This window comes from Strongylocentrotus purpuratus, unplaced genomic scaffold (genome assembly GCF_000002235.5).
Source record: "Strongylocentrotus purpuratus isolate Spur 01 unplaced genomic scaffold, Spur_5.0 spur5_scaffold_1, whole genome shotgun sequence".
NCBI lineage: Eukaryota > Metazoa > Echinodermata > Echinoidea > Camarodonta > Strongylocentrotidae > Strongylocentrotus > Strongylocentrotus purpuratus.
In genome coordinates, this window is record NW_022145594.1 from 16,804,734 (window position 1) to 16,831,189 (window position 26,456).

The window sequence follows — 26,456 nt, forward strand, 5'->3', positions numbered from 1 at the left end:
TTAAAAAAATTCTTTAAAAATCCTTCTACAATTCTTAATTTGTCCTTAGCCTAATAGACAACGACTTCTATCCTTTAGGAAAAGATTTTATATAAATCGAGTTGTTATTATTTTTATACTGTCAATAGGAATATTATGATAATTAAATCATTATTGAATAAAACGATTAAAAAAAACCTTCCGATTTGTATTTCTAACTCTTTAGTGAAATATCCCTTAGATAAATATTTATAGCGATAGAAACTATACATTAAAAACAGAAGAAGAAGAAAAAGAACCAAGGATATATAAATTTCATCACGTTTTACATAGATTATATCACGAATTTTCTTTTGTTTTCTTACCCTTACGTTTATTTTGGTCAAACAGGTACGTAAGTTCAGCGTGCACCATAACGGCCTTCTCTGTAAACTTTGTCTTGGACAAAATGTTGTTATTGACATTCTCATTTTGAGCTGATGTATCTTTATATATGATAGCAAAATACAACGTGTGTCTAGATCTCACTACATATTTATTTTTGTGTCGACTGCTAAATTGTTATTGTATTTGATTAAACTTAATAAACCTGGTAAAGAGGATTAGATTGTGGCACAGTGGTTGTTCTCCGATTTGAATTTGTCTTCAACTAGCCTTAGTTTATTAATAGAAAAACCATTATAATGTGTTAAGGTATGGTGTAAATACACTATGACAATTTGGAGGTTTCACTCAATACACCGACAGCCCACGATATAGTATTAACAGAAGGTTCACAGGTCCTACAGCCCCTGAGACTTGACAAAACACAGAAATATAGAAAGGAAGCAAGTTCCATTCGGTCCACATGACCGATTGCCGATGGATCGACAGTCCACTAGACTAACATCCCAAAAGAACGACAAAGTTTAAACATAATTCAGGAAAAATGGGGAAATGTCGGTCTTCAGGGCTGTTGGTCTCGTTGAACGTCGGCCCGGGAAGCCTAAAAGAAGTTGTCGCAAATCCCACGACAACCACATTGTTAGTCTTCTTAGCATTACAATATTTCCCGTTTATGCCTTTGAAATCAAGAAAAGGAATTGCTGTTGAGTGTGGGAAGCTGCACAAGTGGCTATCATATCGACCAATGAAGCTGTGAACGCACACCTCCATACGCACACTTTATTTATATATATATATATATATATATATATATATATATATAAAGAGAGCGTCCGGTAACTCGACGTTGATACATAAGAGACACTTTGTTAAAATATCTTAAATTGATTATCGACATTGTTATAGCGATAACAATTAGAACGAAGATTGATATTATTAGCTTACCACGGGGGTGTTTCACAAAGATCCTAAGTAGAACTTATCTCTAATTTGGACTTTACAATTATGGAAAGCCGTTGGCATCTTTGAAAATATTGTATAAAAGTTATCTTAAAAAGCATAAAATGTCGATTAAAATCATTCATGTTTTCTATTATCAAGGAAATTTCATATTCTTGACGTGGAATTTATAAAAAGTCTAAAATACTCGAATATTTGCTTTTGAATATATTCTATTTTAGGGCTACAAATGGCTCTCCATAACGATTAAGTCTAACTTAGAGTTAAGTTCAAATTAAGATTTTTGTGAAACACCCCCCTGGAGTACACCAATGATTTCAAACCATTTCTTTTAATATAGATTGGTTGTATACTAGAAAATAAACTAGCCATATTTGTTTGATTGGTTTATATTCCAAGTATGGTACAGTCGTATTTAATGAAACGTCATCATTTATTTCAGCTTATTAATGCTTAACACTTTCACATTATGACACGCCAAAACTTATCGAAATTCAAGGTGAAAAATATGCAACTCGGGAATTTTGTTTAAGGTCAAATTCATTTTAATTAAGTTCCGGAAGGTCTTGAATCCAATCAACTGACCAATCAGGACTTGCATAAACACGTTGTGCTTCAGTTTGTATTCCCCGATAGAAATAGGTTTGATTACACTTTAAATGTATGCTTCATGCATTCCGAGGCTAATGGATTCATTCAAAGCTCGTTCAGATTTGACGTGGCAAAGCCTTTTCACACAGGGGTAAAATTCATCGTATCTAGAGCTGATTAGTTTGAAGATGTTTAATTAAACAGCTTTAAAGAAAATTTTCCCTTTGTGAACGTCGTTTAAACGATGTTTGGACAGATACGAAGTCGCGATTCATACGCCGGTCAAAGCAGGCTGCAGATACGAAGCCCGTATTTAGAGAGCAAGACATTTTGTGTGTGAACGGATATACGTCCTTAACTAGACCGGACTCTGCTCTTTAAACACTCAGTAGGGCTATTGCGCATTTACGAGGAGTGAGTCACTGCTCGTAAATGCGCAATGGCCCTACTGAGCGTTTAAAGAGCAGTGAATCTCGAACGACCGCACCGAAATTTTCTGTGTGTGAGTGATGTTGTATCTAAAGCTGATTAGTAAAAAAAACTATTTAAACTAATCAGTTTTAAAGAATGTTACCCCTGTGTGAAAAGGGGGAAGTAATGACACAGCACGCAGTGAATCTGCGCAGGTCCTTGGATGCGCGCAGTTGCCATTTATTTCATATTTACAAAAACGGAGGCTTTTTTTAAATCTTAATATGTCGCGGTTTCCAAATCTGAACTAGCATTTGAAATCAAACATTATAACAAATTGCAGGGCTAGGAATCATTATTGCCGTCCATAAAATGAAGGTTACATGCAACGTGACAAGCTGAAAGACCGAACACTTAATGACAGTTAGCAGGATTCAAATCGTAATCAGGAGGTGGCATATACGACACTTCAACATTTCTAACACGGTGGGAATCCGTTCTGCTTTGTCGGAAGACACGTAATTCCCGTAGGAATATGATAGTACATGAATGGAAGCAAAAGTTTATCACGCTTCTAGCTTAATGTTATGAACATGACGGACGATATTAAAGATTAAACGACATAATTGTAGGCAATATTAATATGGGTAGTCTTAAAAGAGACGCACGGAATTATTACTCCGTAAAATTCCAGATTGGATGGTGCATCTTGATAAATCTTTACTATTTCATGATATGCATGCTCAATTGGGAATTATTCTTTGCGAAAGTTGTTATATGCTGTACCAGGAATTTTGACACAGCCGATATAATGTTTAAAATGTTATATATGTATTAAAGAGTTCGTTTAAAAAACATTGCATATTCATAATACCAAGTTAAAAAAGCAAGCTTTTTTGGTACTCCTGTTATGCATTGTCAATTTGAAATGAACCTCAGTCCATTTGATTTCTGTCTATTGGGATGACATAATCGCATTTTTTTTTTAAGTACCTGTTACATAGTTTTTTGTGAAATATATCGATCAGTTAATCATAGATGTATTGGTAGCAAGGAATTGGAAATAATAAAGAATGTTTTCCTCTTCAGGTTTCGTCGGATACGAGTACATATTATTGTTTCAACGAATCATCAGAACAAAGATTTCTGCTCTTTTTTTTTGCTAAAGTTAAAAAAACAGTATTTGCAGATGGGTAAATGCATTGTGTATGCCGTATTTACTGGTATGCATTACTCGAGGAGAGGAAAGAATCGTGGTACATGCAATAACATTTTTTTAGCAGATGAAAGGTTTTTTTGTTTCCTATACAAATACGGCAATATTCAAAAGTAGCTTGAGTTGTAGCATGTCAATAAAAGGCCTTTTGTGGAGGTTTTCCTTAGGGTGAGTCCGCTTTAAAAAGTGCCAATTAAAATAGAAAAATGACGTCATTGATAAATTGTGCACGATTGCTTAACCCGTTCCTTCCGGGAACCTGGTATACCAGGCTCCCGTGGAGCCCACTCACAGACGGGAACCTGGTATACCAGGTTCCCATAATAGGCAGGTAAATGACGTCTTTACAAGCCTAAAATTGCCTTTCCCTGCCATTAATTCACTAAACTAGTGTATTTGAGGGTTTATCCAAAGTATATGCTATCATTATCCATTACTCCTGTTTTGTTTACTTTAATATTATTCATTATAATTGTACTTTTTCATAAGCATGTCAAGTTTTCTCTCACATGAAATTCGTACAGCAGCGTATGCAGCTCCGCGATGTCTGTCCCAGAGATATTGACTTTCGCTGAGACCTTCCATGCACAGAATACTAATACTGCTGGTATTTCAATTGGGAGCAGCGCAATTTAAAGCTTATAACCAAAGCATATAACGGCACGCGCGGAACAATGCACTTCACTGCACTTGAAAGGAAAAGCCAAAGGTCAACTCTCTATTGTCAACAACAATACAAGCAGTATTATAAATCTAAAGCAAGATGGCGCGACTGTGAAAAAAGTTCTATTCAACTTTGATATTTTCATCACCGACCCCCCTCCCCCTCCATACAACAAGCTCAGATTTATTATTTAGTTTGTCTCTTTTTTTGTTTATATTTTTTGGCTAAAGTATGATGTCCTACGTATAATAGTAACGTCAATATATATACTAAACATTTTTGTACAGCAGTTTGATGCAACAGAGATTTACATTCTAAAGTTTTACTTTTTATAAGTATAGGACAGTAATATTCTTCTCATTTCGACTTTATCAGCCGCTCATTCTCTATAGCGTTCCCTATTTCGTTCCCTATACTAAATATAAGGTATATGTGAGGGGGGGGGGGGGGTATATGTGATAGAAAGTTATCTCCGATCCCCCCCCCCCTCCAGCTCTGATTTTGTTTCTTTTATGTTCGTCTCTTTTTTGTTTGATTATATCTTTTCGCTAAAGTATAATGTCTGACGTATAATATCATCAGGGATATGTTATAATAATTAATCTCAAGGAAGGGATGATGCCTGCATACAAGTAAATGGCGGAATAGTAGACAACATTATGAAATATGAAGATGAAAAACGACATAGAAAGAGAGAGAGGGAGAGAGAGAGGGGATGGGCGGGGACAGGAGAGACAGAAAAGTTGGACGTAAGTTGATATTTTTCTCACCGACTACCCCCCCCCCCCCCCACACCTCAGATTTTTTCTATAGTTTTTCTCTTTTTTGTTTGTTATATCTTTTGGCTAGAGCATAATGTCCGACGGATAATAGTACCGTCAATATAGCATAATACAAGTTTGTTTATATCAGTTTGATGCAACAGAGATTTACATTCAAAAGTTTTATCTTGTATAAATATTGTACAGAAATATTCTTCTAATTTTGACATTATCAGCCGCTCGTTTTCTTTTTCGCTCCCTATAATAAATATAAGGTATAATGTACATCATCATGGATAATTTTATGTTATAATAATTAATCTCAAGGAATTTGCTGCCGGCGTACAAGCAAATGGAGGAATAGATAACAATAAGAAAGATGAAAATGGGAAAAACGACATTGACAGATAGACATAGAGACAGGCATAGAGAAAGAGAGAGAGAGAGAGAGGGGGGAGCAGACAGGAGAGAAAAAATAGAGATAGAGGGGGGGGGGGTAGAAAGTTGGACGTAGTCTGTGCTGTATTTTATTTATAGTATTTGTCGCACCACCCCCACCCCCTCCTAGATCAGATAAATTATATTATTTAGTTCGTCTCTTTTTTTTTTTTTTATATCTTTTGGCTAAAGTATAATATCCGACGAATAATAGTATCGTCAATATAGCATACTAAATGTTTGTATCAGTTTGATGCAACAGAGGTTTACATTCAAAAGTTTTACTTTGCATAATTATTATTCAGTAATATTCTTCTCATTTCGACATTATCAGCTGCTCGTTTTCTATTTCGTTTCCCATAATAAATATAAGGTATTATGAGTACATCATCAGGGATATGTTATAATAATCAATCTCACGGAAGGAATGCTGCCGGCCTACAAGCAAATGAAGGAATAGAAAACAATATGAAAGATGAAGATGGAAAACGACATTGACAGATAGACAGACAGACAGAGACCGGGAGAGAGAAAGAGGGGGGGGGGGGGGGGAGAAAGTTGGACGTCACGGTATAGTCTGTACTGTATACATTTTTATGATATTTGTCTCTCCGATCCCCCCCCCCCCCTCCAGTTGTGATTTGTTTTCCTTTAGTTTTATGAATGTACAATGTCCGACGTATAATAGTACCGTCAATATAGCATAATAAACTTCTTTTTGAAATATCAATTTGATGCAACAGATATTTACATTCAAAAGGGTTACTTTGTATAATTATTGTACAGTAATATTCTTCTCATTTCGACAATACCAGCCGCTCCTTTTCTATTTCGTTTCCTATTCAAAATATAAGGTATATTTGTACATCATCAGGATTATGTTATAATCATTTATCTCAAAGAAGGAATGGTGCCGGCATACAAGCAAATGGCAGAACAACATTGGCAGATAGACAGAGAGACAGACAGAGAGAGAGGGAGAGAGGGGGAGAGAGAGAGGAAAAAGAGAGGGAGAGAGAGACACATAAAGAGAGAGAAAAAGAGAGAGAGAAAAAGAGAGAGAAACAATCATTTCTCATCATCATCTTTATGTCTGTGACATTTTAGCATATCACATATTCTTGTTCATTCCTTTATCTCTTATGATTGATATTATCTTTGAATGATTGCAAAAACAACAAGACCCCACTCCCCCAAAAACACAACAACAAAAAACCAGGGTTATACATGTAGGATCATCAAAGCTGTAAGCCAGTTCATTGTCTTTCAATTATACCCTTATCTTACTTCCGTTCTTCTATTGTTGGAGTTTATAACCATGACAACAACCTTTACATTCGACAACGTTCATTGTTCTTCTTACGTAACTTAGCCGTGAGATCATGGGCCAAAGACAAAGACATAGCTCTTTTCACATATTCTATATAGGTCCCAAATACTTGCAGACATTTCTGTGTCATTTTTATTTGTATGTACTTTGTCAATACATACTTACAAACTATAATCATCAACATTTGCCAATATATTCATACATATTGATATTATATAGCGCCTTTACATAAAACATGATCAAAGCGCTTTACATTAGTAAATAAAACAGAATAATTCTTTTGCTCTCCAGGCAATACTTACAAACTATTTCGTTTCCCCTATATCATCTTCCGCTCTAGAATTCTATCTTGTTTATATTTATTTATTGTGTACTTTTCCTTGTCTCCCTCTCCATTATTCTTCTGTTTTTGAAAGAGAAAGTTTCATTCTTTTTATCCTTTCTCTTATAATATTATCCACCTACTTCTAGATGACCCTTTTGTAATAAAGTATAATGTCCGATGTATATTATTTCCGTCGATATGATTTCCTTTCTATAATTTGTGTACAATAATATTCATTTTGACATTAACAGCCGCTCGTTCTCTATTTTTGTTCCCTAGTATTTAAGATATATGTTTTCATCATCATGGATATGTTATCATAATTTATCTCAAAGAAGGAATGATGCCGGCATACAAGCAAATTGCGGAAAAACATTGACAGATAGAGAGAGAGAGAGAGAGAGAGGGAGAGAGGGAGAGAGAGAGAGAGAGAGAGAGAGAGTGAGAGAGAGAGAGGGAGATAGAAAGTTGGACATAATCTGTACTGTATTTATTATTATGCTAGTTGTCTATCTGATCAGCCCCCCCCCCTCCCCGTTCCGAGTGTTTCTTTAGTTCTTTTAAAAAAAAATCTTTTCGCTAAAGTATAATGTCCGACCAAGGAGTTTTCCTTCGTCCGACGTATATTAGTTCTGTCAAAAAAGATTGCTTCATATTGATTGTATGCAAAAGAGATGTTTTTATATCCAAACTCCTACTTGTTTAATTATTGTACAGTAATATTCTTTTCATTTCGATATCAGCCATTAGTTCCGTTTTTTTCTTATCATTTTAAAAATATTGTATAATAATTTTTCTCAAAATCGGAAGGAACAATTTCCATATAAAAACAAATAGCGGAACAGAAAGCAGTACCAGAAGAAAGACGGAAACTGGCGTTGAGAGAGCGAGCGATCAAGAGAGAGAGAAGCAAACATTTCCCCTATCATCTTTTTGTCTGTGACATTTTATTTAATCACATCCTCTTGTTTATTCCTTTATATTTCCATGATTGTAATATATTTGCATCAATATTTTAGATAGGGTAAAATCTGGCTATGCGTTATGATTAACAATTCTTATTTATATGTCGAAACGTGCTTTAGGAAATCGCGGAACAGAAAACAGTACGAAAGAGATGAAGTATAATGAACGGTTTTTAGAGAGTGAGAGAGAGAGAGACAGACAGACAAGACAGAGAGAAAGAGGGAGAGAGAGAAACTTGGGCGCATCGTTATATAGTCTGTACTGTATTTATTAGTATGCTATTTTGGCTCTCCTTTCACCCCCCCCCCCCCCCCCGTTCTGGATTCTTCTTGAGTTTCATTTGATCATGTTTATATATTTTCGCTACAGTAGAATGTCCGACGTAAATTATAACAGTCAACTTTGGCTGATAAACTATTTCAATTCAATTTGATGCAACAGAAACTTTGTATTTTCTCATAAAATCGAGTATCAAAATAAAAGGAGATAAATAAGAAGAATAGAAAGAAGAAGAAAACGAAAAAGAAGGAGGAGGAATAAGAGTGAGAAGGAAAAAAAGATACGGAGGAGAAAGAAGAAGAACAAAATAAGGAGGTAGAAGAGGAAGAAAAGATAACGAAGAAAAAAAACCTACCTACGGAAGAGCTGAAAGAACTTAGGGGTTGGAGCACGGCAGATTGCCAAATGATCTGCGCATGCGCTAAGTTCCTGCTCGAAGCGACTAACCAGGCTTAAGGTCGCTTCAACGCACACGCATTGTGCCGCGCGCTGAACAGTCGCACGCTACGGCAGCGAAGGAGTCGAGTTTTCGATTTTTAATCTCGTTTGTGGGGTGGCTATTAGGCTGAATAATTTCGGAAGGAACGGGTTAATTGCCTCTGGTTCGTCTTCTCGGCCTTCAGATAATTTAAAGTATCTTGGCCTTCACATTTCTTTTCATGCATGAATCGGATTTTCAGGCACAATACACGCTTATAGATACACACGAAACAGAATGGAGAAAAGATTTTGCTATACTATTTAGTGACTGATTCTTCTTAACATGTTTCTTGACCGAAAATTTTACTCAACACTCTCTTGACCAGAAATTAACTACTGCTGTTTTTCCGAACCGAGCAATGTATTATGCAGAATATTTTTTCTTTTTCTTTTGAGAAAATCCAAAGAAATATAGTCAACCTTTATGTAGCTTAGCATGTGTTAGCTTTAGGGTACAAAAGGGAAGTTGTTCCAATCCTGGCAGGCTTTATATTTGTTACATTTTATTTCTCTTTTCTGATGTGAATATTGAAGATAGAGGAATATAAAATGGCAACCCAGTTGTTTGTTCAAAAGTAATTTTTTTTTTTTTTTTTAGTATTAAAAGTAACTACAGAGTTGCATCCATTTTTGGGGTGTGCGTGTAACAGAGGAGAACGAAGAGAAGAAATGAAGCACATTTGTAGTACAAACGTTGATTAATCGTGTCCATTATTTCTTTGCTGTTAATTATTCCACTATGAAGAGAAGGTTTAGTTCTGGGAAAGGCGAAAAATAATTTGCGAGCTGTTTCATTCCTTTTATATAAGTGTGGGAGAGTTTCATAGACAAATCCCCATGAAAAGGATGACTCTCCATATTTGAAAAGTGACAAGTTTGAGCAACGGTAGTCCTATATCATAACAGACATATTCTTGTGCAATATATGTGACTCTGAGGAAGACTGACCCAATTTCTTACCATTTTGATGATTATGAAACCTCACAGTATACACCAATACTAGATGTATGTGCTACATGATAGACCTTCCGAATCACTACCACAACAGTTTTCTTTCACATTGCAATGGCATGACCAGAACCCAACTTTATATTTAACAAGAAAAATGTCTATTTCCAAAAAATGGTGAGGCTTGTCCGCTGATGTTTGCTCAAGAGTGGCAAATACGTGCATTCATTCCTTTCAATGCATCCTACAATGCTTCAATTCATCAGGAAGTAGGCAGGTAAATATACTAACCATGTAATCTTTTGCGAAGATTCAATTTCAATCATTCTCCGACGAAGCGAGTGATTGTGTCAATATCATGAGATGATGTCGAAGTATTCCTGAAAAGCTGGAAAGGAAAGGTTTATCAAAGATGTAGAAATGCACAGCAAATATATATCTCATAAAGGAGATTATCTGATTAAACTTTCAAGGTCGGTGTGCATCAGTATGCGTAGCTTTTCTACTTTTTTTCTCGTACAAATCCTCACACGCAAACACAAATGTTACACACACTCTCACGCACGCACACCTCACACACACTTTCATTCACACGCAACCGCCATCCCCCTCCCCACAAAAACTGTTGCATTCTTTATCTCACTCGATTCATTTTCACTCTCTCTCTCTCTCTATCTATTTATCTATATTTTATCTCTGAATTGTTCTCTTGCTCTTTTCCTCGATATATTAGTTACATTCCCATAGTACCGTCGTAGTTATAAACTTTAGGGCTATGAAACAAAAGGTGTTTGCATGCGAGTCAAATGCTTATTTTAATTGTTAAAAAAATGTTTCGTCATCATATTTTTATAATGATTTATGTCATTCACATCTGTTTCATGCCTTTAACAAAATATTAAAGTTAGTTTGATTTGAGAAAAAAATAAATTACATGAAAGCTGTATGAATGAGCTGACATTTATTTTTTATATTTCAAGTATTTTTTTTAAATAAATAAATTGAGAAACTTGGAAAAAGACTTTCAACGTTTTGATTATCAAAGAAAAACATAGATACGTAGAATTATGTGTTTATTTTCCCAACAAAATCAATATCAGAAGTTTTTGTTTTATATCCCTAATATGGAAATATATGTCATCGTTTTGCTACATTATTTATAGAGGTAGCGATAGACAGCTAACACATGTATTTCATAAAAAATCAAACGTGAAGATCTACAGGAAAAAAATAGCACATGTGTTAGGGTGAAGACGGTAACGTGGATACGCTGTGTAAGTGGGTTTTTTCGAAACGGTTTGTATTTGTTTGACAATTTTAGAATGAACAACCTCTAAAATGAAAGGAAAATGTCATATTTTATGTGACCTTTTGTGCTCAAAATCAAAGCCATTCGTTCATCTTTGCTTACGCCTTTTAGGCTTCTGACAGATGATCCAAGTCCATGTTATTACTAGGTCAATATAAAACTAGTTTTCTGGTGATTTTATACAAACACATTGTTAGCAGGGTAATTAGGGTAATTAGTTTTCAAGAGGCAAAAGAAAATAATAGCTACACATAAGGGTATTTTCGGAATGCGTTTTTCAAGAACTAGTTCACCAATCATTCGATTAATGAATGGAAATTACCGGTTCTCAACAGTCCTCATTTAGGTTTCCATTTCAATGAGAATCACAACTGCATAATTTTAAATCAATCAATCAACTCTAAAATCCTTGTTACCTTCTTATTTATTTTTTGTGGCCGATGCCCTATTTGAGCTTATCTTTTTTTCCTAGAATCAACTTTTAAACGAAACATTGGTAAAAAGTACCTCATCACATATTCTTACGACTCATGCCACAGCGCTTAACCGTCTTTCAACGAACCGAAAACTGACATGATCTCGGATGTTGTTTTTTTCTTGTTTGATATATTGACGTCTTGACATTATAAGACAGACTTTCCAAATATAAGCCTATATACATCAGTCCGATAAAACTATTTCAATGGAAAAGGGTTTACAAATGCCAAATGGTGGCGCTCTTACCTTCATCTTCAAGCCAGTGACCTAAACAAGACCAAAAAAAAGTATGTTTCCTCTTAAGAAATCCTCATAATTGCAAGGCACGTTTAAACCACTTCAACGATTCAAAATCAATGCAAAACCGTCAATACGGTTAGAATTGCATATTCTCAGTGATTTTATCATCTCCTCCAATGTTGATCATATATCGTAGGAAATGAAACAGAAGAGCCTTTCATCTAAAAACCACTCTTTTGGATGTTTCATTCTAAAAGACACTAAATTAAAACAAACACGTCGTTATAAATATCTAAGTTAATGGAAATACTGCCATGATAATGGAAACTGGCATTAATGTTATTTAGCAATGTATTACATTTGCCAGTCTTCAATCCAGTTTTAGTGGGTACCTGGCAATTGCCGGGGGTAAAAAAAATAAATGCAGGACCCTCAAGAAGAACAGCATTGAAGCTGATAATGCTTCCCTGGTTAAACGAAAATATAAAATATATCATTATTAGTATACTATTTATAATTCCATTTATATCTAGTCTATGTATTCTATCTACATCTCTTCTTCCAACTCGAACTTTTCATCTCTTTCAGTAACCCCCCCCCCCCCCCTCTCTCTCTCTCTCCCTCTCTATCGGTCCCTCCCTGTCCTCTCGGACTTTTTAGTATTTGATGTGAATTGAGCCTCCTGCATTCATCGCCATGCCGATCACCTGCTGATGTTTCCCGCTCATTATCCTGTGTCGTCATCGTTTATCCGGGTGCCGGCATCTCGCAATAGTCTGCAGTCACAGACCCCAATTTGGTACTTAATCTCAATTCCTAAAGCCTTGATTCAAGTCTTGCTCTTTTGAAGTCACTTGCTATGTTGAATGGAGCATGTAGGGTACATAGCATATTTTGGAGTACGTACAGACGGTACAGTACACCTTGCAGTCTGGTTAGTCTCACTTTGCAGACACTCTGTTACGCACAGCGACTGATAAGGGTCTGTGCCTGTAGACTAGGAATAGTAAGCATCATCACCATGGTAACGATCCTCTTCAGTATCTCTGATTCTCAACCATGGTATATGATTATTATTCGTGGCCTTGTGCTGCCTATTCATTATCACCTCATCAGATCAGATTGAATCGGTTACTTTTTGTTTCATCAGAAATGCAAGCAGCTTGATTTGGATATGATTCTTTCTGTGATAGGATCATATTATGCACTAAGTAAATGAAGCATTCGGCGTCACCTCTGCCTGGTATTCTGTGACAAATCCTATTTCTTTGGAAAGCATTATTTCCATAACTTCCAGTGTTTCATTCAGCTACAGCATTCGTCATAACTCAATCAGCTTAAAAACGTTATCTTTCCCGTCATTTGTTTATAATGTGAAAAACATTGCATTTGTTTGAAAGGGCCATTTCCGTCGAGATTATTGATTCAGATGCAAAAGAGTTATATTCACTCACTTTCCATTGATCCAGTGAATATGCTTTTGGAAGGACATGGGAAAGCAAGGTATGGTGTTAAACTGGTGTCTTAATGATTACATGAAATGGTTCTGAGATGCTAATTCTGTTAAAAGGTTTGTATGTCTCCTTTTTCTGTATTGTTACACGTAGTTTTCAGTTCGTCATGCCGGAGGTTCGTAATTACGAAGGATCGTTTTCCGAAGGCTCCTTACTCCGACGGTTTATGATTCCGAAAATTTCCGAAAATAAAATTGGATTCCTACTTCCAAACATTCATAATTCCGAAATTGACGTCATTAATCGAAATTCCTAACCTTCAGAATAACAATTTGATTCAATCAATACAATGATGATTTGGTAATGATAATATTGAGCATAACTATGATTATTTTTAAATTAATTCATTAATGCTTATAGTTTTCCTACATAACGTACTTCTAATAAATATAATTGGAGTGTTAAACCGTGGTTTTCGAGTAAAACACTACTCCCGAAAAATCAGCCTAAGGCGGTTTCGATTAGCCTTGTGCGTTACCTTAATGAGATGTGCGAACATGGAAATGACGTATTACGTAATCCGAATATGATTTCTATGGGATGTACAATAGGGTCTTCAAATTTTCCTTGACTTGATTTTTCGAAAATACTTGCGATCGTTATAAATGGTCATAACTACCTGTCAATGATTAAATGTAGGTTACACAACTTATTGGACCCTCTCCTTCCTCTAATTTGATGTTCTGCTATTTGTATTTTGATTGCGATTCTACTTTGTATTTTAATTATTTACAAACCCATAGTGCATTTAATTCTTACACGATGTATATCCTCAATTATAGAAGAGAATGTCTTTAAAACATTCGTTGGCCTTTGTTTCATTTTAAATAAAATAGGCTTATTAACACAAGGGCCTTCAATGATATGTTATATTATTTATTGAATCATGCATCGCAGTTACATAATGAATTGCACATTGATATACATTGTGTTTTAAACACTAGTGAATAATTTAAAACAGTATAATTTACATAATTATAAATACACGTTTATTCTTTATTTTGTACGAAATGAAAAATAAAAGCAAAAATACGAACAAGTTTCATTCTTAAGAATGTAAGCTAATTCTTATCAATATCAATTCACTTTTAGCACTATCATTCATTTTTATAAGTTTACTTATGACTTAACAAAATTTAGCTAGGGATCTTTAAAAGTATAGGAATAATGTGAAAAATATTAAACTTATCCTTTAGCAAAATTGCTCCTATGTCCCTTTTTATTTGTTAAATGGAATGATGCATATAAAAAGAAATTGAGGAAAACCAAGCAAAGCGTCTACCAATATAACTTTGAATACGTCAATTATCAACGATTTGTTTGCAATAAAGTCATTTTAATCGAATGTTATCATACCCCAACAAAACTATCATTGATAATCTTTCTCTCGTATCGTTTACAGATACCTGAAGGAATCCCAAAATCAACACAGCCCTTTCATCTGTACAGTGCATTACTCAACAAATCGCTCTAATCTGTGCACTTATCCAGAAATAGGTTGTCAACACTTTTTTATATTGCGGGCTAACATAAAAAGAATCGTTTACCCAAGCTTCCAATTGCGTATGTCTACTACTAAATTGAACTGAAGAGGGAAACGTCTATCTACTTTGCATTTAATAAAAGTGAATGTTACAATAAGAGGCATGGACAATAAAAGGGCAGGCTCATTCCCAAAGAGGAAAACTCCAGGGAGGTTTGAGCTCAACGCAACTTCTGATGACATTCCAAAAGCACCACCGACTAGCCCGAATCTACAAGGGGGCGCCCTACCTCCTCTACGCGCTCGATCCGCACTCCTGCGCCAGCGCTCTTTGACGGCCCAATCACCGACTCCCATTGGTCAAGATACGCGGACGTCATGGACGGCTGCGCGCGCAAACACCATTGGGTGCGCAGCTGCAGCCTGTCACCAGCACAACGGATCCGGGGCTGACGGCGTTAGGCGTCCTCGTTCGATTGCGGAGCTACGGAAACTAACCCGCGAGCAGGCAGACGAACTGACGGATCCGCTAAAGCTCGCACGGACCAGGACGACGAAGCAACTGGAACGCGCCAAATCAGTGTCAGAGGTCGAACAGCTTGAAGGACTGTCCATGAATGATTTGTGGAAAGAAATCAACAATTGTCGGTATATTAGAAAGAAAAGTAGTGATCTGAATGAAGACGATTGTCCAATGTAATGACGTTTCTTAAGCAATACCAGATTCTTTTCAATCTCGTCATGTTTGAAAGACAAATCTGGCCGTCCATTGGACGGTCAAGAGTTATAGTATGTTGAAACTGTAACCATTTTGTGTGTAATATAACTCATTCTTTTGAAAACTATGTGATTTCAAAATATTGAGCATTACTATAATTAATATAAACTAATATTGTTATTGTTAATACGAGTATCATTAATGCTGTCGTTGTCGATGATTCCATTATCAGTGGCATAATGAGCAAAAATGTACAGGCGGCTGAGGCAGTATTTTCTTTGGCTACATATGAAAACTTCCCATTTTAATAACGTCCTCTGTAAATTATATAATCAGACATTATTTTGCCAAATCGCGTAGCGTGACATTAGTTAAAAACCTGTCCTTTTTAGATTTTGTTTTGATCTCATATGTTTTATTTGGGGTTCATAGAAGATCAAAACAAAACCTAAGATTTAGCCGAGAAGGCTGATGTTTCCTTGTAAAATTCCACCATCCAAATTTCTAAATGCGAGCGTAGGAAGGAAAAAGTAAAAGCTTGAACAAGTTTTAGAGTGAAATTAAAGTTTTGTGATTGATGTACTACATGTATTTAAAGGGATAATTTAGTTCTTATAAAGATGATACAAAAATGATATTCTAAGTAAAAAGACCATTATGATATCTTAGCTTGATTGGAGGTCCGACCGCTTTAATTTTATCTTAATTGTTGTAAGAAAAGAAATCTATTCAGCCAAATACAAAAGTCAGATACCACTGTTTGAAAAAGTTGTGTAAGCTGTTAAAACTTATTATGATATGGAAAGATATATAGCAAAAAAAAATCTGAGAGAAAATGATTTCGAGAAAAGATTGTTTCATTTTACCTAATGTTTCTGATTGTCTATGTTCAAATTGCTTGTTTGTTTTTATGTTATCGAATTGGTTTACAAATTATATTTTGTCAAGTTTAATATGTTATATATGTCGCTGTGCGGCCGAGGTTATTTTGTAATATTTGATTGTTTGAATATTTATGTGACAAGTCAGGGAATAGTGCATGTATCGACTTTTTGTGAAAATGATTATGTTGATGATATATAGAAAAGTAAGACAAAATTATAATAGTAAAAATGTGTCCTAAAAAGTATTGCTCCTCGGATTCCCTTATATTCGAAGAATTACTCTAAGTTGAAAAGCTTGGAAACAAAACATGTGTGTAGTCCAATACATCCATTTCTGTGTGCGGAAAGAAAAAGAATTTAGCAAGACTAAATCGATTTAATCTGGTTTATTCCATAACATCCACAGTAATGTCAGTCAACTAAGAGTTTTATACACTAAAAATTAGAATTAGTAAAGATCTAGAAAAATCTGTAGTTTGGGGAAGCCAACCCACCCCTCCATTCAGCTCCCCGCCTCGTACGAACCTGCAACATGATATGACCATGTAGTAAATTCTTCATATTGCTCCGATTCTCTCATTTTCGCTCGCGTGAACATTGCCAGCACAAACCACTGACCTCTACCTCCTGAACGAATCATCGCCCATTCCCGTTCACTATACGTTACGTACTAAAAGGCTGTATTGTCTGACCGTTTATGAATATTCATGTTTTTGCTAAACTCAGCAAAATGTTTGCTTTCACTAAATGGAAAAATTACGGTGGGGGGTTAAATGAAATGGACATAATGAAATAGGCAGAAGTGATCTATGATAATTCATGCTTTTTATGTTTCGTGTGCTCGACCTATAATCTTCAAATCGCTTGGTAAACTGAGTCCAAAGTTAGACTTGTTTCACATGTGTATTATAGGCAATGACGAGCTTGCAACCTATTTTGAAAAATTACGTGGGTGAACTTTCAAAAGTCAATGAGACATGAGGGCTCCAATGAAAGAGCTAGTGATAACGTACGTCGGGGTGGATGTGCTTTTCGTTTAAACAAAAAATGAATTTTTAACGATTTAAAAAAAAACGTCCATAGGCTAACATGTTAGGCTGCTGACTCTGATCATGCTCTGACGATAGGGGGCGTTGTGAAATGAGACTAAACGGAGCCATATGTGGAATATGAATATATAGCTCATGAATTTATTAATTCAACTTTTCAATGTTAATATATTATGACCGAGACACGTGTCGAACACATATAGCCGTGAGTGGAAAAATGTGAAAATGTGAAATTCTGTGAGGAGTGTATAAATAAAATATATGATTTTCTATGTATATACATTGAAATCATTGTGAAGTGTTGATTGTGCGAGCCAAAACCCATATTTGGAATTGAAACTAGGGGTCAAAGAGCCGATTGAATATTCATAAGATGTCGCCCTCTTTCGTCATATCATAATCGTTCATCTCTTCCTATTATTAGAATAATTTAGATAATTGTTGCGGTGCTCTTTGATGTAAGTGTTGTGGCAGATACCCTCATCTTGCCCCCCCCCCCCCCCTTTTCTCTCATTCTCTCTCTCTATCTCTCCAACTCTCGCTCTCTCTCCCTCTCTCTCTCACTCACTTTCGCTCTCTCTCCCTCTCTCTTCTTCCTCCCTCTCTACCATCTCCCTCTCCTTCTCTCTCCCTCTCTGCCCCTCTCTCTCTCTCATTCTCTCTCTAACTCTCGCTCTCTCTCTCTCTCTCTCTCTCCCTCTCTCACTCTCTCTCACTCTCACTCACTCTCGCGCTCTCTCTCCCTCTCTCTCTATTTCTCTCTTCTTCCTCTCTCTACCATCTCTCTCCTTCTCCTCTCTCTCTCTCTCTCTATCTGCCTATCTCTCCCTCTCCACCGTCTCTCTCCAGTAGACTCTCTATCTCCCCTTCTCTTTTTCTCTCCTTCAATCTCTCCTTCTCATCATATCATTCTCTATATTTCACCTCTATATTCTCTCTCTGTATCTGTTTTTCTCTACACCATCTACCTCCCCTCTCTTTCCCTTTCTCTCCCAATCCATTTCTCCTTCTCTTGATATCATGTTCTATCTCTTCCAAATCATGCTGATTACATTCATGAAGTCATGTACGAACGTGTAACTAGATGGGATGGGGCGGGGTTCGAGGTTTAGAACACTTTTCCGCTAGCCTCATATAATAACATGCATAGCGAGCAGATATCCTTTCAGGAAGAGATTGAACACAGATTAGCACAGACAATTTTGTATAGAATTTGATGAAGGCATCAAGAAATAAGCCTTCATGTTTTAATGCCAACAGTAGATGACATGACTTTAATTTGTTTAAATCTCCTTGGCTCTAGTAGAGGCCTATAGAATTGGGGAGTAGTGATGCTAATGTCATCTGATAAACAAATTAGTTTCCTCTTTTTTACTATCTGCTCCCCTCCTCCCCCCCCCCCCCCCCCCATTGTATTAATGTTCCTATTTCCGGGTAAAATAATGTCCTAAATTTTCCTGGCTTTAAGAGGGAAATCCCCCTCATTCCATAACTATCTTTTGTAAGTTCGTTACAAAAAGTAAACACTGCTAGTTTTCCATTTCTCGTATTTCTAAACACTTTCTTTCTTATATTTTCAGGTTTTCACTTTCTCTTCAAGTTCTTACATTAATCGACAAAAAGAGGGAACCAGGGGAGTGTTTCATAAAGCCTGTCAACAATAACAAGTTAGAAAAAACTGTTATAAGTTACTGAAATCGTGGCATTTGATTGACCGAGAACAAGTTTGTCATAGAACTATAGCATTTGTTATTGATTGTATGAAACAGGGCAGAGGTCGATTACTTCGATAGTGCCAAGAGTGCTGAAGCTGTGCCATCCTAAAAATCTATTTTTTAGAATTTCTCAATTTTGTCTTCATTTTCCAAAAGAGCATCAAAAATAATGTCCGACTGTAGAAAAACTAATCCAATATGTTAAGTATTGGCTGAGATATGACCATCTGAATAAATATCTGTCCTAAAGGAGCTTAGTGTTGTAGTGCTCTGGTTCCCAATGTTATGAACTAGAGCACTATAACACGGAGTTCCCATAGGACATATATTTATTCAGATGGTCATATCTCAGCCAATACTTAATATATTCAATTGGTTTTCGACATTCGGACACTGTTTTTTATGTTCTTTCGGAAAATGAAGAAAAAATTAAGAAATTTAAAAAATATAATTTTTTGATGACGTCACACTTCTCCACTCTATACAATGCTAATTATTATGTTTAGAAACGCTCAAATTAGACGGGATATCACTTCCTTCTCCTTTCTCGCTCCGAACATCCATAGTTGTGACCTTTTCGTCTGAAGTGTGAGAAACGCAGGTACACAATAATTTCGCTGTAAATCTATATTATTTTCCTTTGACGGAGCGTTTTACACTGAAAAGGTGAACTACCATACAACAATGTAAAAGTATGTGTGAAGTATTAAACAATTTATTGAAAACATGCAAAACAATTGTTGTGACTGGCAAAATTTACAGAAATCTACTATATACATGTATAAAGCATTCATGTTCGACATTTTCGATGGCGGAAATTTATATATTTTCAGAGATCAGTATTCTTGAGGGAATCTTATTGACACTGAGAATTTGAGACACAATTGTGTAAAAACAGCCGATAACACAATGAGAAAAACCCTTAAGTTCTACATCGAATCATCAATATAATTCCTCATGTTATGTTCCAAACCATAGTCTACAGAAAAGGTCGTTGTTAACTGGAGGTTTCATGGAAATTGGGTTTTTGGTTATCTTGAAGAGATTCTCTTCTTCACAAATATGTACAATTACACTTACACTTACCGGTGTACACTAAATGATCCGACTGCGATCAGATTCTTGAAAAAAATGACAATTATTTATATAGTTATGAAATTTAAACAAAGAACGTTTTGCTGATTTACATTGCAAATAATGAAAAGAACAACAACCATTTCAGTGCCTCTAAGCCTTTAAGCCACAATTATTTCTGAATCGACTTCAAATCGTAGACAATCGTTGACATGTAGCATTTGTCATTGATAACATGTTATATGAAACAAGACCCAGGTCAGTTACTTCGAAAGTGCATTACAATGCTGATAATCATGTCTTAAAAATGCTCAAATTAGAAGGGGACATCCTATCCTCCTCCTTTCTCGCTCCGAACAACCATAGCTGTGACCTTTTCGTCTAAACTGTGATAAACACAGGAATACACAGTGAACTATCATACAACAATGTATAAGTATGTGTGAAGAATTAAAAATGCTATTGAGAACATGCAAAAATTGTTGTGACTGGCATAATTTACAGAAATGTACTATATACATGTATAAAGCATTCTTGATCGATATTTCTATATTTTCAGAGATCAGTTATCTAAACTGTGAGAAACAAAGGTAGACATTAATTTTGCTGTAATACGATAGTATATTCCTGTGACAAAATCATGTTTACACTGAAAGGTGAACTATCATACAATAATGTAAAATTATGTGTGAAGTATTAAAATACTATTGAAAACATGCAAAAATTGTTGTGACTGGGGTTATTTACAGAAATGTACTATATACATGTATAAAGCATTCATGTTCGACAATTTCGAAGGCGAAAATTTATATATTTTCAGAGATCAGTATTTTTTAGGTAATCTTAATGACACCAAGAATTTTAAGACATAATTTTGAAAAAACAGCCGATAACACAATGAGAAAAACCTTCAATTTTTACATCGGATCACCAATAAAACTCCTTGTGTTATGTTCCAACCCATAGTCTACAGAAAAAGTCGTCGTTAAAGAGGTTTCATGGAATTTGGGGTTTTGGTTATCTTGAAGAGATTCTCTTCTTCACAAATATGTACACTCACACTTACACTTACCGGTGTACACTACAGAATCCGGCTGCGAATCGATTCTTGAAGAAATGACAATTATTTAAATAGTTATGAAAATTAAACAAAGAACGTTTTGCTGATTTACATTGCAAATAGTGATAAGAACAACAACCATTTTAGTGCCTATAAGCCTTTAAGCCATAATTAATTCGGAATCGGCTTTAAATCGTAGACAATCGTATTACTGGTATGACGTCACTAAGATTCTGAGCCGATTTACCTTTTCCTCTATATTACATGAATAAACAGAGCCTCAATCATCAAGATTTTTCGTGTTGGAATGTTCATATAAAATGCTGTTGTACATTTTTCTAAAGTCGGACCGCATCAGATCGTGTAGTGTGCGCTTAGCCTTAGAGAAATATAGAAATAGTTAAAGATAAAGTTGAGTTCTGGTCATGCGATTGTGTTGTGAAAGAAACGATGTGGAATCAATCAGATATAGTTGTCATGTAGCATTTAAGTATTGGTGTGTACTGCAAGTGCAATTGATAAGAAATTTAGCCCAGTCTCGGTAAAAGTAACAAGCAATGTACACAGAAAGATGTATATGGGACTACACAAACATGTGGCATAAAAATGAGGCCCATATTTTTAAGCTGTTCAAATATATTAAGAATAGGACGGTATTAGAAGAGCCTTGTATTTTAAGGTACATTCTTTTCTCTGATGCTCTTCCACACTTGCATATAAATAACAATGGAAACGCTCACAAATTATTGTTCACCTCTCCCCAGATCTCAACCTTCTCTTTAAATGCTAACTTTCTTATTTAGCGAATATGAAATAATACAGTTGCAGTCATGGTGATTGTAATCTTAATATTGAAACATAGAAAGAAACAGCCGAAACAAGTAGAAATATTTGCATCCAACCATGTGATAAAGCTATCATACCACAAGAACACATATTAAGTCTACACGATTGCCAACTAACTTACCGATTTTCTAACATATTGTAATTCATTGTATACCTTTAACAGAAACAAGAACAATAACATCAAGAACAACAATGATAATGGTGATGGTGGTGATGATCTTGGCGATGATAACAATGAAAATAGTAATAATGACGATGATGATATTAATGGATAATGATGATAATGATAATGATGATAGTGAATAAGAATATCAAAAAAACAATATGATGATACTTGTTTAATAGTAACAATATAAGTAGAACGATTATACTATTACGACTACTGATATTACTACCACTACTACTAATACTACTATTGTTGCTGCTGCTGATGTTGCTGTTGCTTCTACTACTACTACAACAAATACTGCTACTACTACCACTACAACTGCTACCACTACTACCACTATCATTACTTATAACCATCGCACATATCTCTATATTCCCATATACATGACTGTTACTCGTTTGGGATCAAGTCATTCGTCCTTAGATTAATTGTAAGATTTTTGGTCAATTCATCCCAGAAATATTCTTGTCCTCTCACGTTCTCAGTCCAGTGAATATAGGGTCTGCCATCACTGAGGTACAACCTCGCCAAGAATGGCATTTCATCATCTGGGATATCTTCGAGGAAGACCACGACTACGAATTCAGTCAGAGTGTCACTTACGTGGTCCATGGCCGTACGGAACTTGAGTACGAACCAGTGGTCGTGCACAGCAGCTCTGCTAAGCAATATGATAGTCTTGTAACTATGGCTCACCACGTAATCGACGGAATCTAAGTAATGCATACCCAACACAAGGTCTTCGTCACCAAATACGTTCCTCTGAAACTGTGGAAGCCGTTCTTCGAGAGCAGGTCGGAGCTGTTCGCGAATCCATTCTTCGTCATCGTCGTAGAAAATGATGTTCACGTCAAACTCGTAGTCATTGTGGTCTCGGACGTCCCGCATCTCTGTATAGCCCACAGCGGCCAGTTTCAAGAGAAAGAGTTTGTACCTCAACTGCCATCGGTAGTGATACAACAGCACGCTGATTACAACCAAGCTAATGGAGGCAAGGGGAATCAGAAAGAATAGACCAATGTTCATTACACAGAGTTTATTTGGATCAAAATCAAGCAGGGGTTTCTCACGAAGAGGCTCCAGAGATGCTGACGAACAAATAGTATTGTCCTTGTCTTTCAAGCGTAAAGGTTCATTTAACCAACCAATAAGCCATTTTAGATCACAGTTACAATTGATTGGGTTCATTGATAGATCAAGGGATGAAATGGAGGAAAAGATTGGCCTGAAAGTGCTTTCATTAAGGCGCGTTAATCTGTTGTTGCGCAAGGAGAGATTTGTGAGATTCCAGTTATTTGAGAACATTTGCTCCTCCAAGTATGAGATACGGTTTCCTTCAAAGTTGATACTTTTTATTTGACCCAACCCCGACAATACATCAACATGGGTATGCTTGATGTTGTTTCCTTTCAAACTCAACTTCTGAAGAGATTCCAACCCCGAGAAGACAAGAGGATGTAGAGTTGTAATATGACAGTCGTCTAGATAAAGGTCTTGTAAAACAGAGAGTTGCTGAAAAATCCCTGGCGGTAAATCATCTACAAAGGTCAGGCTAGGGTTACTACTCAAATCCAAATGATTAAGATCCAAAAGTCGATCGAAAAGAGACGCGTTTTTATCATAATTCCATATGTGAAATATGAATAGCCGAGAGTCTGCCATGTCTAATTCAACAAGGGATTGTAAATGTTGAAAGAATTTTCCTGGTTCCAAAGTAAGCCAGTCTGGACGAATATAGTTTAGGAAAAGTGACCTTAATATCGGGGTGTTCAATTCCAGAACATTTATACGACATCCGGTCAAATCAATCGTTTGAATGTTGTCAAGGCCTGAAAAGGCCGTCAGCTGAAAGACAGAAAGGTCTTTGTTCCAGCTCATGTCTAAGAGAGTTAAATTTCCTAACCCGCGAAATACAGATGTCGATATTTCTGCCAACAGATTATAAGATAAGTCCAACTCCCATAAGTCCACTGTCCAAGTCTGATTGTGAGGATTTATTTTTCTTACTCGGTTGAGGGTGATTGTCAATACCTTTAATGCATTCATGTCCTCGAAAAAGTCTGGTTGAATTTCGTCTATGGGGAGTTTGTTCTCACTGAAAGTGAAATGTTTGAGTTTTGTCAAATTGGAGAAGACTAAAGGATACAGTCTATTCAGGTCGTACCTAGTGAAACCAAGAACAGAGAGGGAAGAATCACGCAGTGGATCAAATAAACCTTTGGGGAACGCACCAACAGAACCGTCCCCGATTCTAAGCCGTTCGATGTCTGATTTTGATATTCCTAAGATGATGTTCGCCAACACCTCGTAACTCAAAGTATATCCATATTCACCTAGTATCAAATAGCGAACATGTAGTGATGCGATCACATCAGGATCTACTGATTGAATAGGATTCGCTGAAAGATCTAGAGTATCAGTGTGGCACACAAAGGTAAAATATCTCGCCGTAAGATGTTGTAGTCGATTACTACCCATGGTTACATCGTCGGCCATGCCACAGGAACTTACATTGATAGAGGTGAGCTGGTTGGAGGACAGTAATGCAGCATATAGATGTGGACTCCATTTTAGAGTGTCATTGGGGAGCGACTTCAAGTTTGTTGACGATAAATCGAGAATCGTGAGCTGTGAAGACATCATGAAGACGCCTGTTGCTGGAAGCACAAGACGCGGGTTTTTTGATAGAGACAGATACAGTAAGCCCTTGAGGGGGTGAAAAGCGCCGGATTCTATGGCTCTTACATCGTTATAAGAAATTTCCAAGTTGTATATTAGAGGGTAAACTTCAAAAGAGGAATTCAAGAGTTTGGTGATGTTGTTATAAGACAAGTCAAGGTACTCGGTATCCTCAGAAAGATTCTGGGGAACTGAGTCCAGGCCTTTATTGCGGCAAGAAGCTTTTTTCAACTCTAGGTTCAAATTGCATCCATGGGAAGATTTATCCATGTCCAGTGTTAAGGATGTCATCGCCGAATCTTCATCGTGTCGATGTAAAGATTGAAAGGACGAGCTGACGAGGAGCCAAGCGACGAGCAACGGGTAAAAGATTGAGCCGTTTGCCATGACGTTAATGTATCACCTCTGCAAAAGTTAAAGTACACCTCTGTCTGATGATAATATATCGCTCTTGAATATATGCTAACACAAGCTCATAGAAGCACTAACAAATTTGTATCCTTTCATGCAGACAGTCAGCCTCAAATTGAGCTGTGTTTAAGCGCTCGGAGTTTTGTTTTCCTTCGAAAATTGGGATAATCATTTTTGTAATCAGTAATCAAAACTGAAATAAAGTTTTTGGTAACAATTATAAAGGTGTTCAGACGAAACCAAAAGTCATATTACATTCTTGAATGAACATTTAATCATTTACAAGTGATTAAATCACACGCAAAAACCATATGAAAAATATTAACGGTTATGTCTTAAACAACACAAAGGGAAAATTGATAACCAATGGTAGTAAACACCGACATTAAATATAATAGGTCTATTAGTCGGCAATTAAAACCTGTAAAAGTGTTAAAGATGTCATCGCCGAATCTTCATCGTGTCGATGTAAAGATTGAAAGGACAAGCTGACGAGGAGGCAAGCGACGACCAATGGGTAAAATATTGAGCCGTTTGCCATGACGTCAATATATCACCTCTGAACAAGTAAAAGTACACCTTTGTCTGATGATAATATATCGCTCTTGAATATCAAATGCTAACACAAGCTCATAGGAGCATTAACAAATTTGTATCCTTTCATGCAGACTGTCAGCCTCATATTGAGCTGTGTTTAAGCGCTCGGAGTTTTGTTTTCCTTCAAAAATTGGGATAATCCTTTTTGTAATCAGTAATCAAAACTGAAATAAAATTTTGGGGAACAATCATAAAGGTGTTCAGACGAAACCAAAAGTCATATTACATTTTTGAATGAACATTTAAACATTTACAAGTGATTAAATCACACGCAAAAACCATATGAAAAATATTAACGGTTATGTCTTAAACAACACAAAGGGAAAATTGATAACCAATGGTAGTTAACACCGACATTAAATATAATAGGCCTATTAGTCGGCAATTAAAACCTGTAAAATTGTTAAAGATGTCATCGCCGAATCTTCATCGTGTCGATGTAAAGATTGAAAGGACGAGCTGACGAGGAGGCAAGCGACGACCAATGGGTAAAATATTG

General features: G+C 36.1%; 1 protein-coding gene across 1 annotated transcript; it reads right to left on the reverse strand.

The window, feature by feature from the left end:
- Positions 1-22,658: 22,658 nt before the first annotated feature.
- LOC115921257 (toll-like receptor 3) lies at positions 22,659-25,336 on the reverse strand. Its single transcript, XM_030978558.1, has one exon. It carries the CDS (start codon positions 25,334-25,336, stop codon positions 22,661-22,663), a length of 2,676 nt encoding a protein of 891 aa, XP_030834418.1. The 3' UTR covers positions 22,659-22,660.
- Positions 25,337-26,456: the final 1,120 nt, after the last annotated feature.

Coding starts and splice junctions, on each gene's coding strand:
- LOC115921257 (XM_030978558.1), bottom strand. CDS start 25,336: ATGGCAAACGGCTCAATCTTTTACCCGTTGCTCGTCGCTTGGCTCCTC.